Source organism: Bemisia tabaci, chromosome 9 (assembly GCF_918797505.1).
Source record: "Bemisia tabaci chromosome 9, PGI_BMITA_v3".
NCBI classification, from domain to species: domain Eukaryota; kingdom Metazoa; phylum Arthropoda; class Insecta; order Hemiptera; family Aleyrodidae; genus Bemisia; species Bemisia tabaci.
The window spans coordinates 23084151-23098425 of record NC_092801.1 but is presented as its reverse complement, the minus strand read 5'-3'; the positions used below and the strand labels follow the sequence as shown (position 1 = coordinate 23098425).

Genomic DNA, 14275 nt, shown 5'->3' with positions numbered 1-14275 from the left:
AATTACGGACACTAGGACTTAGTGAATTTTTGGACTAACTCTCTCTCTTTTGGGCTGCAGTATCTTGATTTAATTTGCAAGGAAAGCTCCGTACTTTTGAAGGATGCCTGCCATTCCTAATATATTGGAGTGCCTTCAATTTCGTATGATACTGTGCAATACCTCTGGTGTGAAATAGTTGCTTCAAGCGCCGTGGTACGCTGCGGCGCGGCGGGCAGCCAGCGCTGAACGCGCAATGGCGCCTGCAAACCTAACAGGGATACTTCACGCATTGCGCAATGCGTGAAGTATCCCTGTTAGGTTTGTAGGCAGCAGTGCGCCGCCGCACAGTGGGACGAAATGGGTAAAACCTCGGACATGGGGTGTTCTCATGTTTTGCATAAAGATGTGATGGAATGTGCTCCTAAGGATCCATATTATATGAATCTAGTGTTGGTTTGATGATTTTGTCAAATGCTTTTGCCCCCTGGACTCCCGAAGTTGACATTTTCTGTAACGGCCGATTTCGCTCTGTTTTCTAAGGTCGGTTTCCATACCTGCCTCTTCGAGTGGCAACAATTGACACAAATATGAATGCTTGGATCTTATTCTAGAGTGTATGAAGAACATATTTCACTATTAAAAAGTTAAATTTACTCAATTCTATACGTTGTAATGTCTGATCAAAGATGACCCCTCCGAAAATAAGAAAATAAAAGTTTGAATAGACTTATAAAAATTTCGCCGCATTTCGCCGTCCAATCATGCATAAGGCGTGTTCCAGTGATCCCTCAGGATGAGGAATCCGTCGTATTTGGCTGCCACCAGCTGCCACTTTGAGAGTTACATCGATTTTTGTCCGAAAAAGTGAGGACGGAATTCGCTGTTTCTCTACATCTTGCTGGATTATCTTGGCGTCTTAATGCACTTAGTCGGATTTTCATTTTAAAACTTGATACACTTACAGTATTTTCATCGTAGAATTCAATTTTGGCCTTACTTTTGCCCATTTTTGGGCCAAAATTCATCATTTGAGAGGTTCGGGAACTCGCGATCGAGGCGGGGAAACAGAGCTGTTTTTGTTTTTATCTTATATGATTGTTTGGCATTTTAAGGAGAAAATAAAAATGTTGAATGTTCTATCAATACATTTGAATTAATAATTAATCATAGTAAGGGTTACACCCCCTGACCACTTCGCAGCCTAACCTCCCGAAGCGCTTGGCGCTTCAGTCGTGGTATAGATAAGAACCTATACGAAGCGTTGGAAGTGTCCCGACTGATTCTGAGATATCGTGATTCGTGATATGAGATGGACCGATTTACCGTGCAATTTAATCTCGTTGACAGTGTTGATCGTTTAATTGTAAGTTTCATTTATAGGTTTTGTGCCCTGCAATGGCTATGTATAAACTTAAATTTGTATATAAAGTCTTAAGCAAAACAAAAAAAAACCCTTGTACATTGATATCTTTCTATAAATATTTTAAATCATAGGTTCAAAATTGTTTCTTGGAATCGTATAAAACAAGAATTTTTCATTGGTCTCAGAAGGTAACGGTAATACGATATTTTTTTTCATAATGGATATAGAAATATGAGCATTCATTACATTGAGAGATCACATAGTATCGATAAAAATAGCTTCCTTTTGTCTTTTGATCGAGCAATTGAAATATAAGTCACATCAAATTTTTATTCCTCAATGAAAATATCACAGGAAATCAATAGTTGCAACATGAAATGTCAATCGGAACAGATAAAATCTCTGCGTAAACTTTGTGTATTCCGATCGATTTTTGAATAAAATCCTTCAAAAGCACGTATGCATGTGAAAAAATAACAAAAGTAAGCACAAAAATTGGTTCCAAGATGAAAATATGATCGTGCATCAACGATTCAACACGTATTTTTTACCAGAACGAGTTAATTCTACCTTCGAGTAACTTTCTTTTCTACCAGAAGTTTTAAAAAAAACCAAAGTAGTGTTATTACGTCGACACACGAGCAATTCTAATGTCAAAAATGAATTATGCGTTCAAAACACCATGATTGCAACAAGTTTCAACACGAAATTCCGACAAGAATGAGTAAAATTTATCTTTGAGCAAATTATCTTTTTATGTTTCCGCCGAAAGTTTAAAAACCCCCAAAAATCGTGCATGTGCGTTAACATATCAAGAAAAGTAAGGTCAGAAATGAATTCTACGATCAAAATGCCACAAGCCTGTGAAGTTTCAACACGATATGCCCACAGGAACGAGTAAAATTTATCTTTGAGTAACTTATCTTTTCACGTTTCTACTGAAAGTTAGAAAGAACCCCCAAAATTATGTATTTCCGTCAATAAATCAAGTAAAGTAAGGTCAAAAATGAATTCTGCGATCGAAATACCATTAGATGCCCAAGTTTCATCACGAAAAGCCCCTTGGAACGAGTGGAATAGTCGAAACAAGTTGGGGAGCAAGGCGATGACCGGCCATTCCTATGCTTCGCTCCACCGTGCGCCGCTCCGCTGTGTGTTAGGCTCTAACATTTGATCTCGCGGAGTCAACGTTTTTCAACTCATGACTTTGAAATGTTTGCACACTCTGTATGGATTATTCTCATTTTAATTGATGAAAAAGAATATGTAGTAAAGGAAAATATAATGTGCGTTTTGTAAATACTAAGGTGATTCCGTACAAACTTAAGGATTTACAAAACACAAGAATTGCTACACAATTTCTTATAGCCTTTTATAGCCGATGGCGAAAAAGCAACAGCCAGGCGATAAAGTGTAAAGCCCGGCGATAGGAACTATAGCCCGACTGTATAATTTTTTATCGCTTCGTGTAGCCCGGGCGTATGATTTTTTCCACTTTCTACAGCCAGTTATATGATTTTATATCTCCCTCTTCAGTCGGCTATAAGAACTCCTATGGTATTTTGAAACGCAGGCAGCTCCTATCGCCAATTTTTACCAGGGTACTGATGCTGTAATTTAATCTCTCTGCCTGTCATTTGATTTCAATGTCCAATCTGTAAAGAGCTAGTTCTTGACGAATCCTCGTCGATTTCCTCTGCTTTCACACCCAGATTCGTCCGATTAATTCCTGCTTTTTCGTCTCCTCCGCGAAATCGGTCGCGCGGGCCGAGTTGGAAAATCCATCTCCACCTCGAGCTTACCACAAGCCCCCCCCCCCCTCTCCCTCCTCTCCCACTTTCCCCCTCCCTCCCCCCTCCCCCTTTCATCGCCGCGGCACCGTTTCTTTCGTTCTCTCGTCGCCGATTTTCGGTATTCATCAATCACCGGACGGCGTTTTTCTCGCACCGAATCGCGCCATCATTGACGCGATTCTCCGCCCTGCTACGATGGGCTTTCCCATCGCATCTCTCGAACACGTGGTTTTGACCGTTGGTGCCGGATAAACTCTTAAAATTTAGTTTTCTCATACTGAAAAGAAACTCCGGCCGTGGAAGCCGTATTTATGGGCTTTAAAGACATACCGTCCGCGTTCCGGGCTCAGAAGCCGAAAGTTCCGGGCGTAGTACCCGGAGCAATCGAAGCCACGGCTCCAGCACCCGGAAGTTTCGGCCTCTGAGCTTGGAACAGACGGCATGTCTATATAGCCCGTAACTTTTTTTCCAGCGTTTCAGGAGGATCGAACGAATTTGATCAGAAACCGCCTAACTTCACTAAAAAGCACTATATTTCTCATCATTTTCTTAGCAGAAAACTACGCAGCTTTCAAATTGTCAATAGTTTACCATGATAGATTGTTGAGCTTGAGGCTATTCGTGGGCTGAAATCTTCGGAATGAAAGTGCGTAATATTTACTGGAGTTTTTCGTAGAAATAGATGCGTCCTGTTGAACAAAAAGGAGAAAGAAAAATTAATCATGAGCATAAAGGACTAAAACTTCTTTAAAACACCAAACATAAAACGATGCTCTGAGCCAACACAGGCTTATTTTTAAATGAAAAACAACAATGATCAGTAGAAAATTGATCGATAACCTGATCTCAGTTGGTATCATGTAACCGCTTGATTGCGTGTTGCCGTTGCGTGTGTTATATGGATTTTGAGCAAGGTGTTTCGATGGGCGCCATATTATGTGTCAGAACGACATGCGATGTATCGCATCAATTGGTTCCATTTGTTCAGCTACTCGTCATTTTTCTCCAATTTTGAGATCGCAATTCTGTTGTCAGGAGACTAAAGCACTCACTCACCAATTTTAACAAAGAAATTAAACGTAATAAAGGCGTGGTTTTTTTAGAGAGGACACGTCGCATTCGATACTGATATCGAAACTGCACTCGAATGCGATATTTTCTCTCTAAAAAAACCACGCCTTTATTACGTTGAATTTCTTTGTTAAAATTGATAAGTGAGTGCTTTAGTCTCCTGACAACAGAATTCCGATCTCTAAATTGGAGAAAAATGACGAGTAGCTGAAAAAATGGAGCCAATTGATGCGATATATCGCATGCCGCTCTGACACATAATATGGCGTCCATCGAATCACCTTAACGCTCTAGTACCCAGATATTCGATTGGGTCTTCTGCCATCAAGTTTGCCCGATCATAAAAACAAAAGTAGTGTCAGAAAACACCGCAGGTTATGCTCACACGCTTGAAAAGACAAGTTAACTTCACCGCGGGTTTTGGCTGACAACGGTGGTAGGAACTTGAAGCTCTCGCGGCTTCGAAAATTAAAATTAAAAAGTAAAAAAATAAAAAAATAAAAATAAAAACCGGCCACTGATTTCGAAGATTGATGGCATGTGCTAAGTTTTTCCTGGAGCAGATCCACAACTCGTTTAACTTTTAATTGTTTGTTCACACCGTGCTGCGTGGGTGCCGCAGTAAGTCGGAAAAAATCATAAAGTCAGAGTGAGTGCTGTGCCCTTGCGAATTTACGGCGCTACTTGGCAAGCAGGTCCCTTCGTAGCCTAAAATTTAATCGTTCAATCAAAAGTTGTTCATGCTTACAAGCGGTTTCTTTACCGCACTATTTTCGAAGAGGAAATTTTATGCTCAGAACACAACGCTTTACGTGACTTTACTATTACGTGACAACGCTTTACTATTGTGACTACTTCTTAGCAGTGGCGATTTGACAAGTTGGCAACACTATATTTCCTCTATTTAAATACATTGAAAATATCGATTTTAGGTAAGTCAAAGCTGCCTCACCAATAGGAATCGATTTTTTTACTTACATTTAAATGGAAGAAAAATGAAGTTGCCGATGTGCTCAACGAGATTTACATGCGATTTCAACTATGGAGAGCATATTTGGAATGCGTTACGCAGATAGGAGCCGAGCCACATCAGCTGCTACCAAATTTAATTGGGCATTTAATTTTTTCACATTAAAAATGCTGTGCGGATGTTTGTGTAAATTTCAGTCAATTTTTTACATAAATCGAACGGAATTCCTTTAAATTTTCAAAGGAATGCGCATAGACGTTTTTCTGGTAAAAAATTAAAACGCCCAATTAAATTTCACGATATCCTTTGTGGCTACGTTCCTTTCTATTAAACTCGGTCACCATATCTCCTCAGTGCAACTGACCCATTGCACGCATTGCAAAGATTACTACCGTGCAAAGATAAAACGCCTTTTGAGCATTCAGGCATTTCCATATTTCCTTCAATAAAAAACGAATTCTCCAGGAAAATTCTGAAAATGTTTCCTTCAATTTTTCAGACAATTTTGTCCGCAATTTAATCTAAAATATGTGAAAATTTCTTAGAAAAATATGCACAACTTTCTTCAAAAATATACGTTTTATTCGGGGATATTTAGCAACTCTCGAATGTTTTTACGGCGTCTTTCTTCACACTGGAAAAAAATACATTGGATCTAGAGTCCAGACTCTTAAAAACATCGACAAGAAAAAATACTCTTGATTCAATCAGATTTAAGCTTAAATCAAGAACCCAGCCTCTTAATTTGAGCGGATTTCCTTTTGATTTAAGCATAAATCTGATTGAATCAAGCGTCCTTTTTCTTGTCAATGTTTTCAAGAGTCTGGACTCTAGATCCAATGTGTTTTTCGTTCCAGTGCGTAGCACGGCAGAATGCACGGAAAAAAAAGTTATGTTGATTTAGCATTTATACTCTTAAAAAGATGTCCGACAAGTTTCAAATGCTGATTTTACAATACAAAAATGGTAACATCACATTTTAATTTCTACGTTTTGCAGTGGGCGTAGTTACATTAGCATTTGTTAAAATGTAAAATCAGCATTTGAAACTTGTCGGACAGCTTTTTAACAGTATACATGCTAAATCAACATTTAATTTCTTTCCGTGTGGGCAGGGCATGTGCAAGTGCAACATCGCCAATCGAGATACGTGATTTCAGAATCTCATCATCGATATGTCTCTCCCTCGTTGCACCAGGGACGGAAGAGCGAGGACGGTGGCTGCATGGTCGGAACATAATTAAAGGCTTCGAGTATAGTCAGGAACTTTATTACGACGAAGCAGCTGTCTCGGGGGAGGTTTTCGAGTGTTGCCGTCGCGCTCAGAGCATCCCTCCCTCCCCCTCCGACCCCCTCGGCGCCCCCCAACCCTTCCCGGCTCGGCGAGACCCGGAGGCGGGAGAGAGGGCGGCGAGTAAACATGCCTTTGTTCGCGAAACCTCAAAAGACAGACATGAGCCGTGTATGAGGTCCGGCCTGTTTTTCGTCACACCCAAGTTAAACCGTCGGCGAAAAAGTTGGAGTCGTGAAAAGGCCCGCCCTTTATTTATTCTAACTTTTGAAAAGTGAACGTCGCGCGCTGCGAAGTTGATTTACGACAAAGGCTGCGTTCTGAGATTCAACATCCCGTAAAAAGATTAAGGAGTCCGTAAAAAAGCATAAACTGTGAGTTGACGATAAGTCAATTGGACGTATTTCTGCTGAACGGAATCAGAGACAGGCGGGAAAGAAGGGGTGTGATCGTTAGTCGAAGGCCGCAAGAAGGAATGAAAATTAGGAAGATATGAGAGGCCTCTTTTTTAACTCTTCCCCCGAATTTGAGCGACACCTCATTGACACCATATAATCATTACGAGTTCTCGCCTCGCGTCATAGCGCCTTCAATTTTTCAGATGCAGCACGGACATCCATTAAGCACGAATAGTTGTATCTCTGCGCCGTCGCCAGAGCTCATCTTTTTTCCTTGCTCTACTTCCATATTGACTTGGTTCCGTTCGTCTAATTTGTAGTGCTCCTTCAAGAGCTATTCGAGAAACACAGCCGAAGATAAAATAGTAGTAATCTGGCCTTGTTATTCGCCATCGCGTCTGAAATTTTTCTTATATGCAATATGCACATCCATCTAGCACGAATAGAACTTTGAACCTAAAAATAGTGTAAAATTGTGCAGATGTACCAAAATATTCTGTATTGAATCGACGAATTCAAATTTTTCAGCAATTCACTAAGCGAATTTTATTTAGAGGATCGGTACTAAGTTTGTACCCGAACCCTCCGATTCGGTGACTACCGAATCGCAACGTTGGTGCGAGATTTTGGTACCACCTCGCGAGGTGGTTCTAAAAAAGGTTCGACCTATCGAAAACCAACGGATATGATTGGTCGAATTTGGTGACAACGGTGTCCTTTGGTGTTGGTGATGATGAGATAAACCGGGACAGAACTTCCCAAGGGATTCGAAGGGATTCTTTATATCAAATTCGCTCATTATTACCATCGTTACGAACAGTCGCTGGCAAATCACGTATTTGGCTTAGTTTCTGCATAAATTAATTCAATTTTGCGGAAGAATTCTCATTTATGAGCACTCTCAGCCATTTTGGTCGGATACTGGAATCCGCAAATTGACAGCGGCATTTTTCGTTCTCAAAGGTTTTCCGTTTTTTTGAGTCCTAAGAGCTCCGTATTTCGAGATGTCCGTACTATACCCCTGTATAAACACTCTAGTTCATTCGTCCATCCACTGTTTAATTACAAACTTGAATTAAACTACCGGTGCCAACGAACTTTAAAGTCTAAATTATTAACGACGAAATCAGCAGCTTCTCTGTCCGAACACCGGGGCAGGAGGCAGGTTTAAATTTTAATTCGGAGTGACGCTCCATTGCATCAGCGTCGTCTGTCTGCCCCCCTCTCCCACTCCCCACCGCCACCTCTCTGCTCCGACTGAAATTGTGGCACCCCCGAAGTTGGCCGAGGGGATCTCCGCGCTAACCCCCGTTTTAATTGAATCGAAAATATGTATAAATGTCGTCTGAAGTTTTGCGGCGATTGATGGCTTCGAATTTACGACCTATCAACTGCAGTTCGTATTAAGATTGCAAAACTGTCCGGGTAAAGTTTCGACCTGATAATGGAAAAGCCTTCGTTCTGAACTTTATGACATTGACATGACGGTAGAAAAATTGATCTTTGATTCCATTAAGTTAAGACTTAAAATATATAATATGTTTAGTGTATGAACCTTCGTCACCTTCCCGTCAAAGTATCTTAAGTACCATGCGACGTTTAAAAATTTCCGCCGCCATTTTAGTTTCTTACATGGAAATTGTTCGACGAAGTTGTCCGAAAATTTCACTGAATTTTCTCTGTACTGTCGATAAGTATCAGTGAAATTTTCAAACGGATTCAACCAACAACCTCTCTGTAAAAAAATAAAATGGCGGCGGAAATTTTAAAACGTTGCATGGCGTTTGTGACATTTTGGTCGAAAGGTGACGATTGAATGGGTCAGTAGCGCTGGTCACAGAATCGCGTTTTGGTTGTTCAACAGGGCCGGATTTACCAAATAGGCGCATTAAGCGCGCGCCCAGGGGCCACCACCATACAGTTTTTTACTCCCTCAACATAAACGTTTTAATTTTTTACTGACCACAGGATTCTCCTCAGTTTTTCTCACTCTCGACTGCCGTGCTAAGGAAGAACGCCGTATGAGCCTTCAGGCGTTGCCTAATTTCCTTTGATAATACACAAATTTCCTGGTAATCTGATGAAAATTTTCCTTCCAATTTTTCAGATAATTGTGAGCGCAATTTCACATCAAGTTCCTGGAAATTTCAAGGAAAAATATTATAAAGTTTCGCAAAAATAAACATTTTATCAAAGGAAATTTGGCAACTCTTGAATGTTCATACGGCGTTCTTCCTTAGCACGGCAGTATAGTTGAGTCAATAGAGGGCCCTCTCCATTTCGTTTCCAGAAGAACCCCAATAAAGCAGATTCTTTTTAAAAAGATCATGACTGGTTTTCTGAACACTCAAATACTGCCATGCTTAGGCTCAGGAAGAGAGCCGTATAATCCTTCAGGTGTTGCCAAATTTCCTTCGATAAAATATGAATTTACTATAAAAATTTGTTATTCTTTTTCTTCCAATTCTTTAGACAATTTTTTCGGAATTTAATCTGAAATTTTCGAAAATTTCGAGGAAAAATATGCATAACTCTCCCCCAAAAAACATATTTTAGGTGGGGAAATTTGGCAACTCTTGAATGTTCATACGGCGTTCTCCCTTAGCACGGCAGAATATTGTAAATTTAGCATTTCGCGAATGCGGAAGACATTCCATGATATGCCCGGAGCAGGTTTTTGAATCGGAAGTGATTTTCGTTGGAAATCAGCAAATGGTGTGGTTTGATCCTAGCACAAGGCAACTCAACATTGATGTGATTCAGACAAGCTGAGGAAATACGCCAGGCCTCAGCAGATCGAATCTGCCCTCATAAATCATGAGGGAGTCACTTAAAAACCCACTCGTCTCTGTTAGGTGTAGTATTTTCTCTAGAGCGCCGATTTCGACGAGAGTGAATCAACAGACATGTCTTGAAATTTTCATAGAATATTCTTCATCTTCACATAGAACAGAAAAATCACCGAAGTTTTCAAGTAATGACAATTAGTAGTTTTCGATGAAGAAAATTAAATACGACTTGCAACGTCGCAAACGGATATGCGTGGTTTCGTTTTATTGCCATCAATATTATTTTTAACCGGGCACCCAACCATGCCCACTCACATTTCTTACATTCCTCCAAAAACTAAATGAGCTCACGATCTTTAAGAAAATGTCTATTTTTTGGTGAATCGCACACAGCTATTCTGCTGTGCTAAGGAAAAACGCCGTATGAACATTCGAGAGTTGCCATATTTCCTTCGATAAAATATTTATTTTTGAAGAAAGCTTTGAATGTTTTTCCTTGGAATTTTCAAGAAATTTAGGTAAAATTGCGAACAAAATTATCTGAATATTTGGAGGAAAAACGTTTAGACCCTGTCCACACGAGCGCGGTTCGCGGAACTCAGTTCGAGGAACTTGTCCCCGGAACAAGTTTTTAGCTGAGCTAAAAATTATTCCTCCAAAACCCGGAACTTCCCCCGTACTTCGAGCTTCTATACATATGTTTCTTTTGCTGTGAATTTGCTTGTTTTTGTTTTTTACGTCCTTGACATATCTTGACATTTATTTTTGTTACTTTGGCGGTCGTATTAATCTATTATCTTGCAATAATTGTATAGTTTTATTGAAGTTCTGGTTCCAGTTCGAGCGAACTCGTGTGGACAGCATGCCTCGTTTCAAGGAATAAGTTCCGGGAACTGAGCAGTTCGAGGAATAAGTTCCGCGAACTGCGCTCGTGTGGACAGGGCCTTACAAATTTTCTCGAAAATTCTTGATTTATTGAAGGAAATTCGGTAACGCCTAAAGGCTCATACGGCGTTTTTTCTTACCTCGGCAGTATTGTCCTTTCGAGTTTTGAGTCTCATTCAAAACCGAGGTTAAATGTCTTTTAACGAGTCAAAGTTCACATCAAGCCTCGCCAGCATGATGATCGTCCGGACGACTCTCACTACAAGCTGTAACGAACAATAAAGCAGGCTTTACTGCCATCGTTTAAAATTTTACTTTTCCGGCCAGAAGTTGGGACCTACAAGAGAATTCAATTATCCTCTCTGCCTCGCAATATCATCTCCCTCGCGACGCCGGAAAGTTTCAAAGTTTTCCCGCCAACTGCAACAGTAGACTCCCTTCGGAGGGGCTTTATGGATGTTTAACCTCTTTTTGACGACACCGCTTGGCAGAAAACTCATACTCGTAATTGAGTTCCCAGCGCAGTTACGCTGTTCTTCCGTTCGCAGCCGCCAGCATCGGCCGTTTCGATCGAGCGAGGATTCTTGCTGAAGAATCCATTGATGAATACTCTTATTAAATTGCCGCCAGGAGTGGAAGTCGCGGACTCAAAGGTTTTCGTTTCAAACTTTCCGGCTGAGATTCCCCGATGTTTCAATTTGTCTTTCGCTCTGTACTTTTAGCAAGATAAATGAGCCGAACATTAATTGGATGGCGTCAAGACAACCAGACTGGTTGTCTTGACGCATTAATTGCCTTCAGCAAAGAGGGACCGAGTTTTTTGGATAACGAGGCGTCTCTTTTTTATAGTATTTTCTAATAATTTCCGTTTCTTTCTACTGAAGAAGAATTCGAGTTTTAAATATGTCTAGAGGTCCATTGTTCGAGTCAATTTTGCAACCATGTTATGAACTTGCGCTCCTTCGCCTGGAATATGTCGTCGCTTGGCTGAAATAAAGGCGTCACTACTCTTATGAATGAGCCAGGGAAAGCATAGAATTATACGGATTACAGGGCTCATAGCGAAGTGTAGTTATGCCTTTATGTCAGGAGGGCGACGATGTGATCAATTACATTTTAGCTTCCATCTATGTTCTGTAAAATCATACGTCTTTTTCACCTGAGCTTTTTTCTAAAGCAATCGGATCGCCTTTGCCAAAAGGAGCATCGTAATTCCAGTGTTGTAAAAATGTTGCTTCTTCATAATTATCTAAAAAATCTTGTTGAATACCTAGCAAAAAGTTTTTTCTTCCCACTAAAAAATTGTTAATTTTAATGAAAAATAATTGTGTAAATGAATACTGTGCCTGTATCACGTGGATTGCATTTTGTAAAAAGGAATCAAGATCATTCCTGTGTTGCTAGGATTGTGCAACTTACATTCTTTGCAACAAAGTTACTGAAATAATGTAAATAATCAAATTTACGATGGTAATTTTCGTCTTGAAATTAATGTTTTATTCAGAGTCAAGATAAAACTTGTTTAGATGCTCAGTTAATATTTGCAAGGCAAAGAAAGTTGTACAATCTTAGCGACACTGGAAATGATCTTGGTTCCTTTTTGCAAAATATAATCAACATATCTTTAAAAGAAAAGAAGAAGTTGTATACAGTTTTGAAAACACCGTAATCGCGCTGGTTCCTTTTTGCCTAAGACGATCCAATCTTAAACGATTCCTGCACGTTTCAAACTTCTGCAGACGCCGTTGAGGATGGCAACTCCTGCCGTAACCTCCTCCTCGTTTTCCGTGAATATTTTCCCTCGCTCCTCGGGGATGTGAATGATTTGTTTAGACGGAGCAACTCAGAGAGACGATAAATAAAATATTTAGTCGGGGGAAGTTGAGTTTAAGGGAATATGTTTAGGATGCAAGGATATGAAGCCTTCCGGCTCCTCCGCGCGGTAAAGAAACAAGACTGAAAGAAAAACATCGAGGAACCAAAAATGTTTCGCAGACAACTTTACGCCAACGCGACACACCAGCGATTTCGTAGTTGAGTTGGTTCGCTGGTTGGCTCGCAGTTTAGTTGGGCTACATTTTGTAACAAAGATAAAAGACGGAAAGAATAACCTCTATTTTCTGTGAGAAAATACTTAAGGTGATTTGATGGACGCCATATTTTGTGTCAGAACGACATGCGATGTATCGCATCGATTGGTTCCAATCTATAAAGACTAAAACTAAAAAAATGAATCCATCAAGAGTTTATAATAATAATAAATACAATTTGGTGAGACAATTTTTTGTCTTCGCACCAATGACTGAATTTTGAGCATTGGGAACCAAGGTTCCTTTACCCGTGGATAAAATCACCTTCTTGTGCGTGGTGCTTTGCGATGTATCGATTGATCTGCCATTTAAAGCAATAGAGAAGGATCGATCAACAGGCTGTTCGCACCTAACACCATAATAATCGATTCTTCACCATAGCTTTAAATGGGGAACTATCGATAATCGATCATTCACACCTCGCCTGTAACGTTCATACAAGAAAGGCCTCTTTATAAAAATGCAATGAAAATAAAACGCCAATCTTTTTCTTCTACTTTTTTTTTTTTAAATATATCAAATTTACCTCTTGTCTCATACCGGCTTTTACCTTGTTCGCAGGATGCAAAGACTTGTGATGCGGCTAATTTTATTGGCTGCGTTCTTGTCTGCCGCTTCTCTTCTCATCCTGGGCCGCTGTGGGTTACAAGAACATGAGCATAAATCAATCTTCAATACAGCTACAGCAGGTAAACGCAGTTTAATCGAAATACCATTTTTTTAATCATATAGGTGACCAAACACTTCAGTGTCCGCTAGTTCTAAAACAAGAGCGTATAATGCTGTGCTAAAGAAAGAACGCCGTATGAGCGTTCGAGAGTTGCCGAATTTCCCCAAATAAAACCTGTATTTTTTAGGACAGTTATGCATATTTTCCCCGGAAATGTTCAGATATTTTGGATAAAATTGAGAGCAAAATTGTCTAAAAATTTTGAGGAAAAATATTCACGATTTTTCCGGTAAATTACATCTTTATCGTAGGAAATATGGCAACGTTTGAAACCTCATACTGCGTTTTTCCTTAGCATGGCAGTATAGTGAGCGTCATTGAACTTTATTTTGATGAGAGCAGGTTGTTTTAATGCTGGATTATGCGGGAGAGTTTGGCAACAGAGCTAATCGACTCAAAATATATTGTTTTGAGTTTGATTGTTTGTTGTTGCAACATCTTCTCTGCGTTTTCATTGATATAGCATCAGACGTAAAAGCTTCAAGCCTCAAGGGAGGAACATTCACTTCTCATCTCTTTGGCTGGACTTTATTGCGCTGGTGCACTCATCCCAATGGACCTGATGCTTACTGTAGATAAAATACTGATTGTTCTTTATAGATAATGGGTACAAAATCGCATTGAGCGCACTAGCCAAGTCTAATATACATTCCTTACCTTACAATCTGCGCAAGAAATTTGCGCATTCCTGATGACATTTCCGCTTCATGTAGTACACTGCGGCGCACAGTGGATCGAGTCATTGAGAGAGGTCGGACAATATTTGGAAACTTGACGAGCTTTTAACTTCGTTTCTACGAAACATTAAGGTTTTGAAAAGGGTTCCACTGGTTTTCTCGTGAAATTTTCTTCTAGGGAGGAGCCCTTATTATTCAAAATGTGATGAAATAAACATCACAATTTACAGTTTTAG

General features: G+C 40.0%; 1 protein-coding gene across 1 annotated transcript in view; it reads left to right on the top strand.

The window, feature by feature from the left end:
- The window catches only part of Csgalnact (Chondroitin sulfate N-acetylgalactosaminyltransferase), a 183979-nt gene that overhangs the window by 24155 nt on the left and 145549 nt on the right, over positions 1-14275 (top strand). Inside the window, exon 2 of the mRNA XM_019047971.2 lies at positions 13194-13321. Coding sequence (XP_018903516.2) covers positions 13195-13321 — 127 coding nt within the window. The 5' untranslated portion in view covers position 13194. The remainder of the gene's footprint in view (positions 1-13193; positions 13322-14275) is intronic.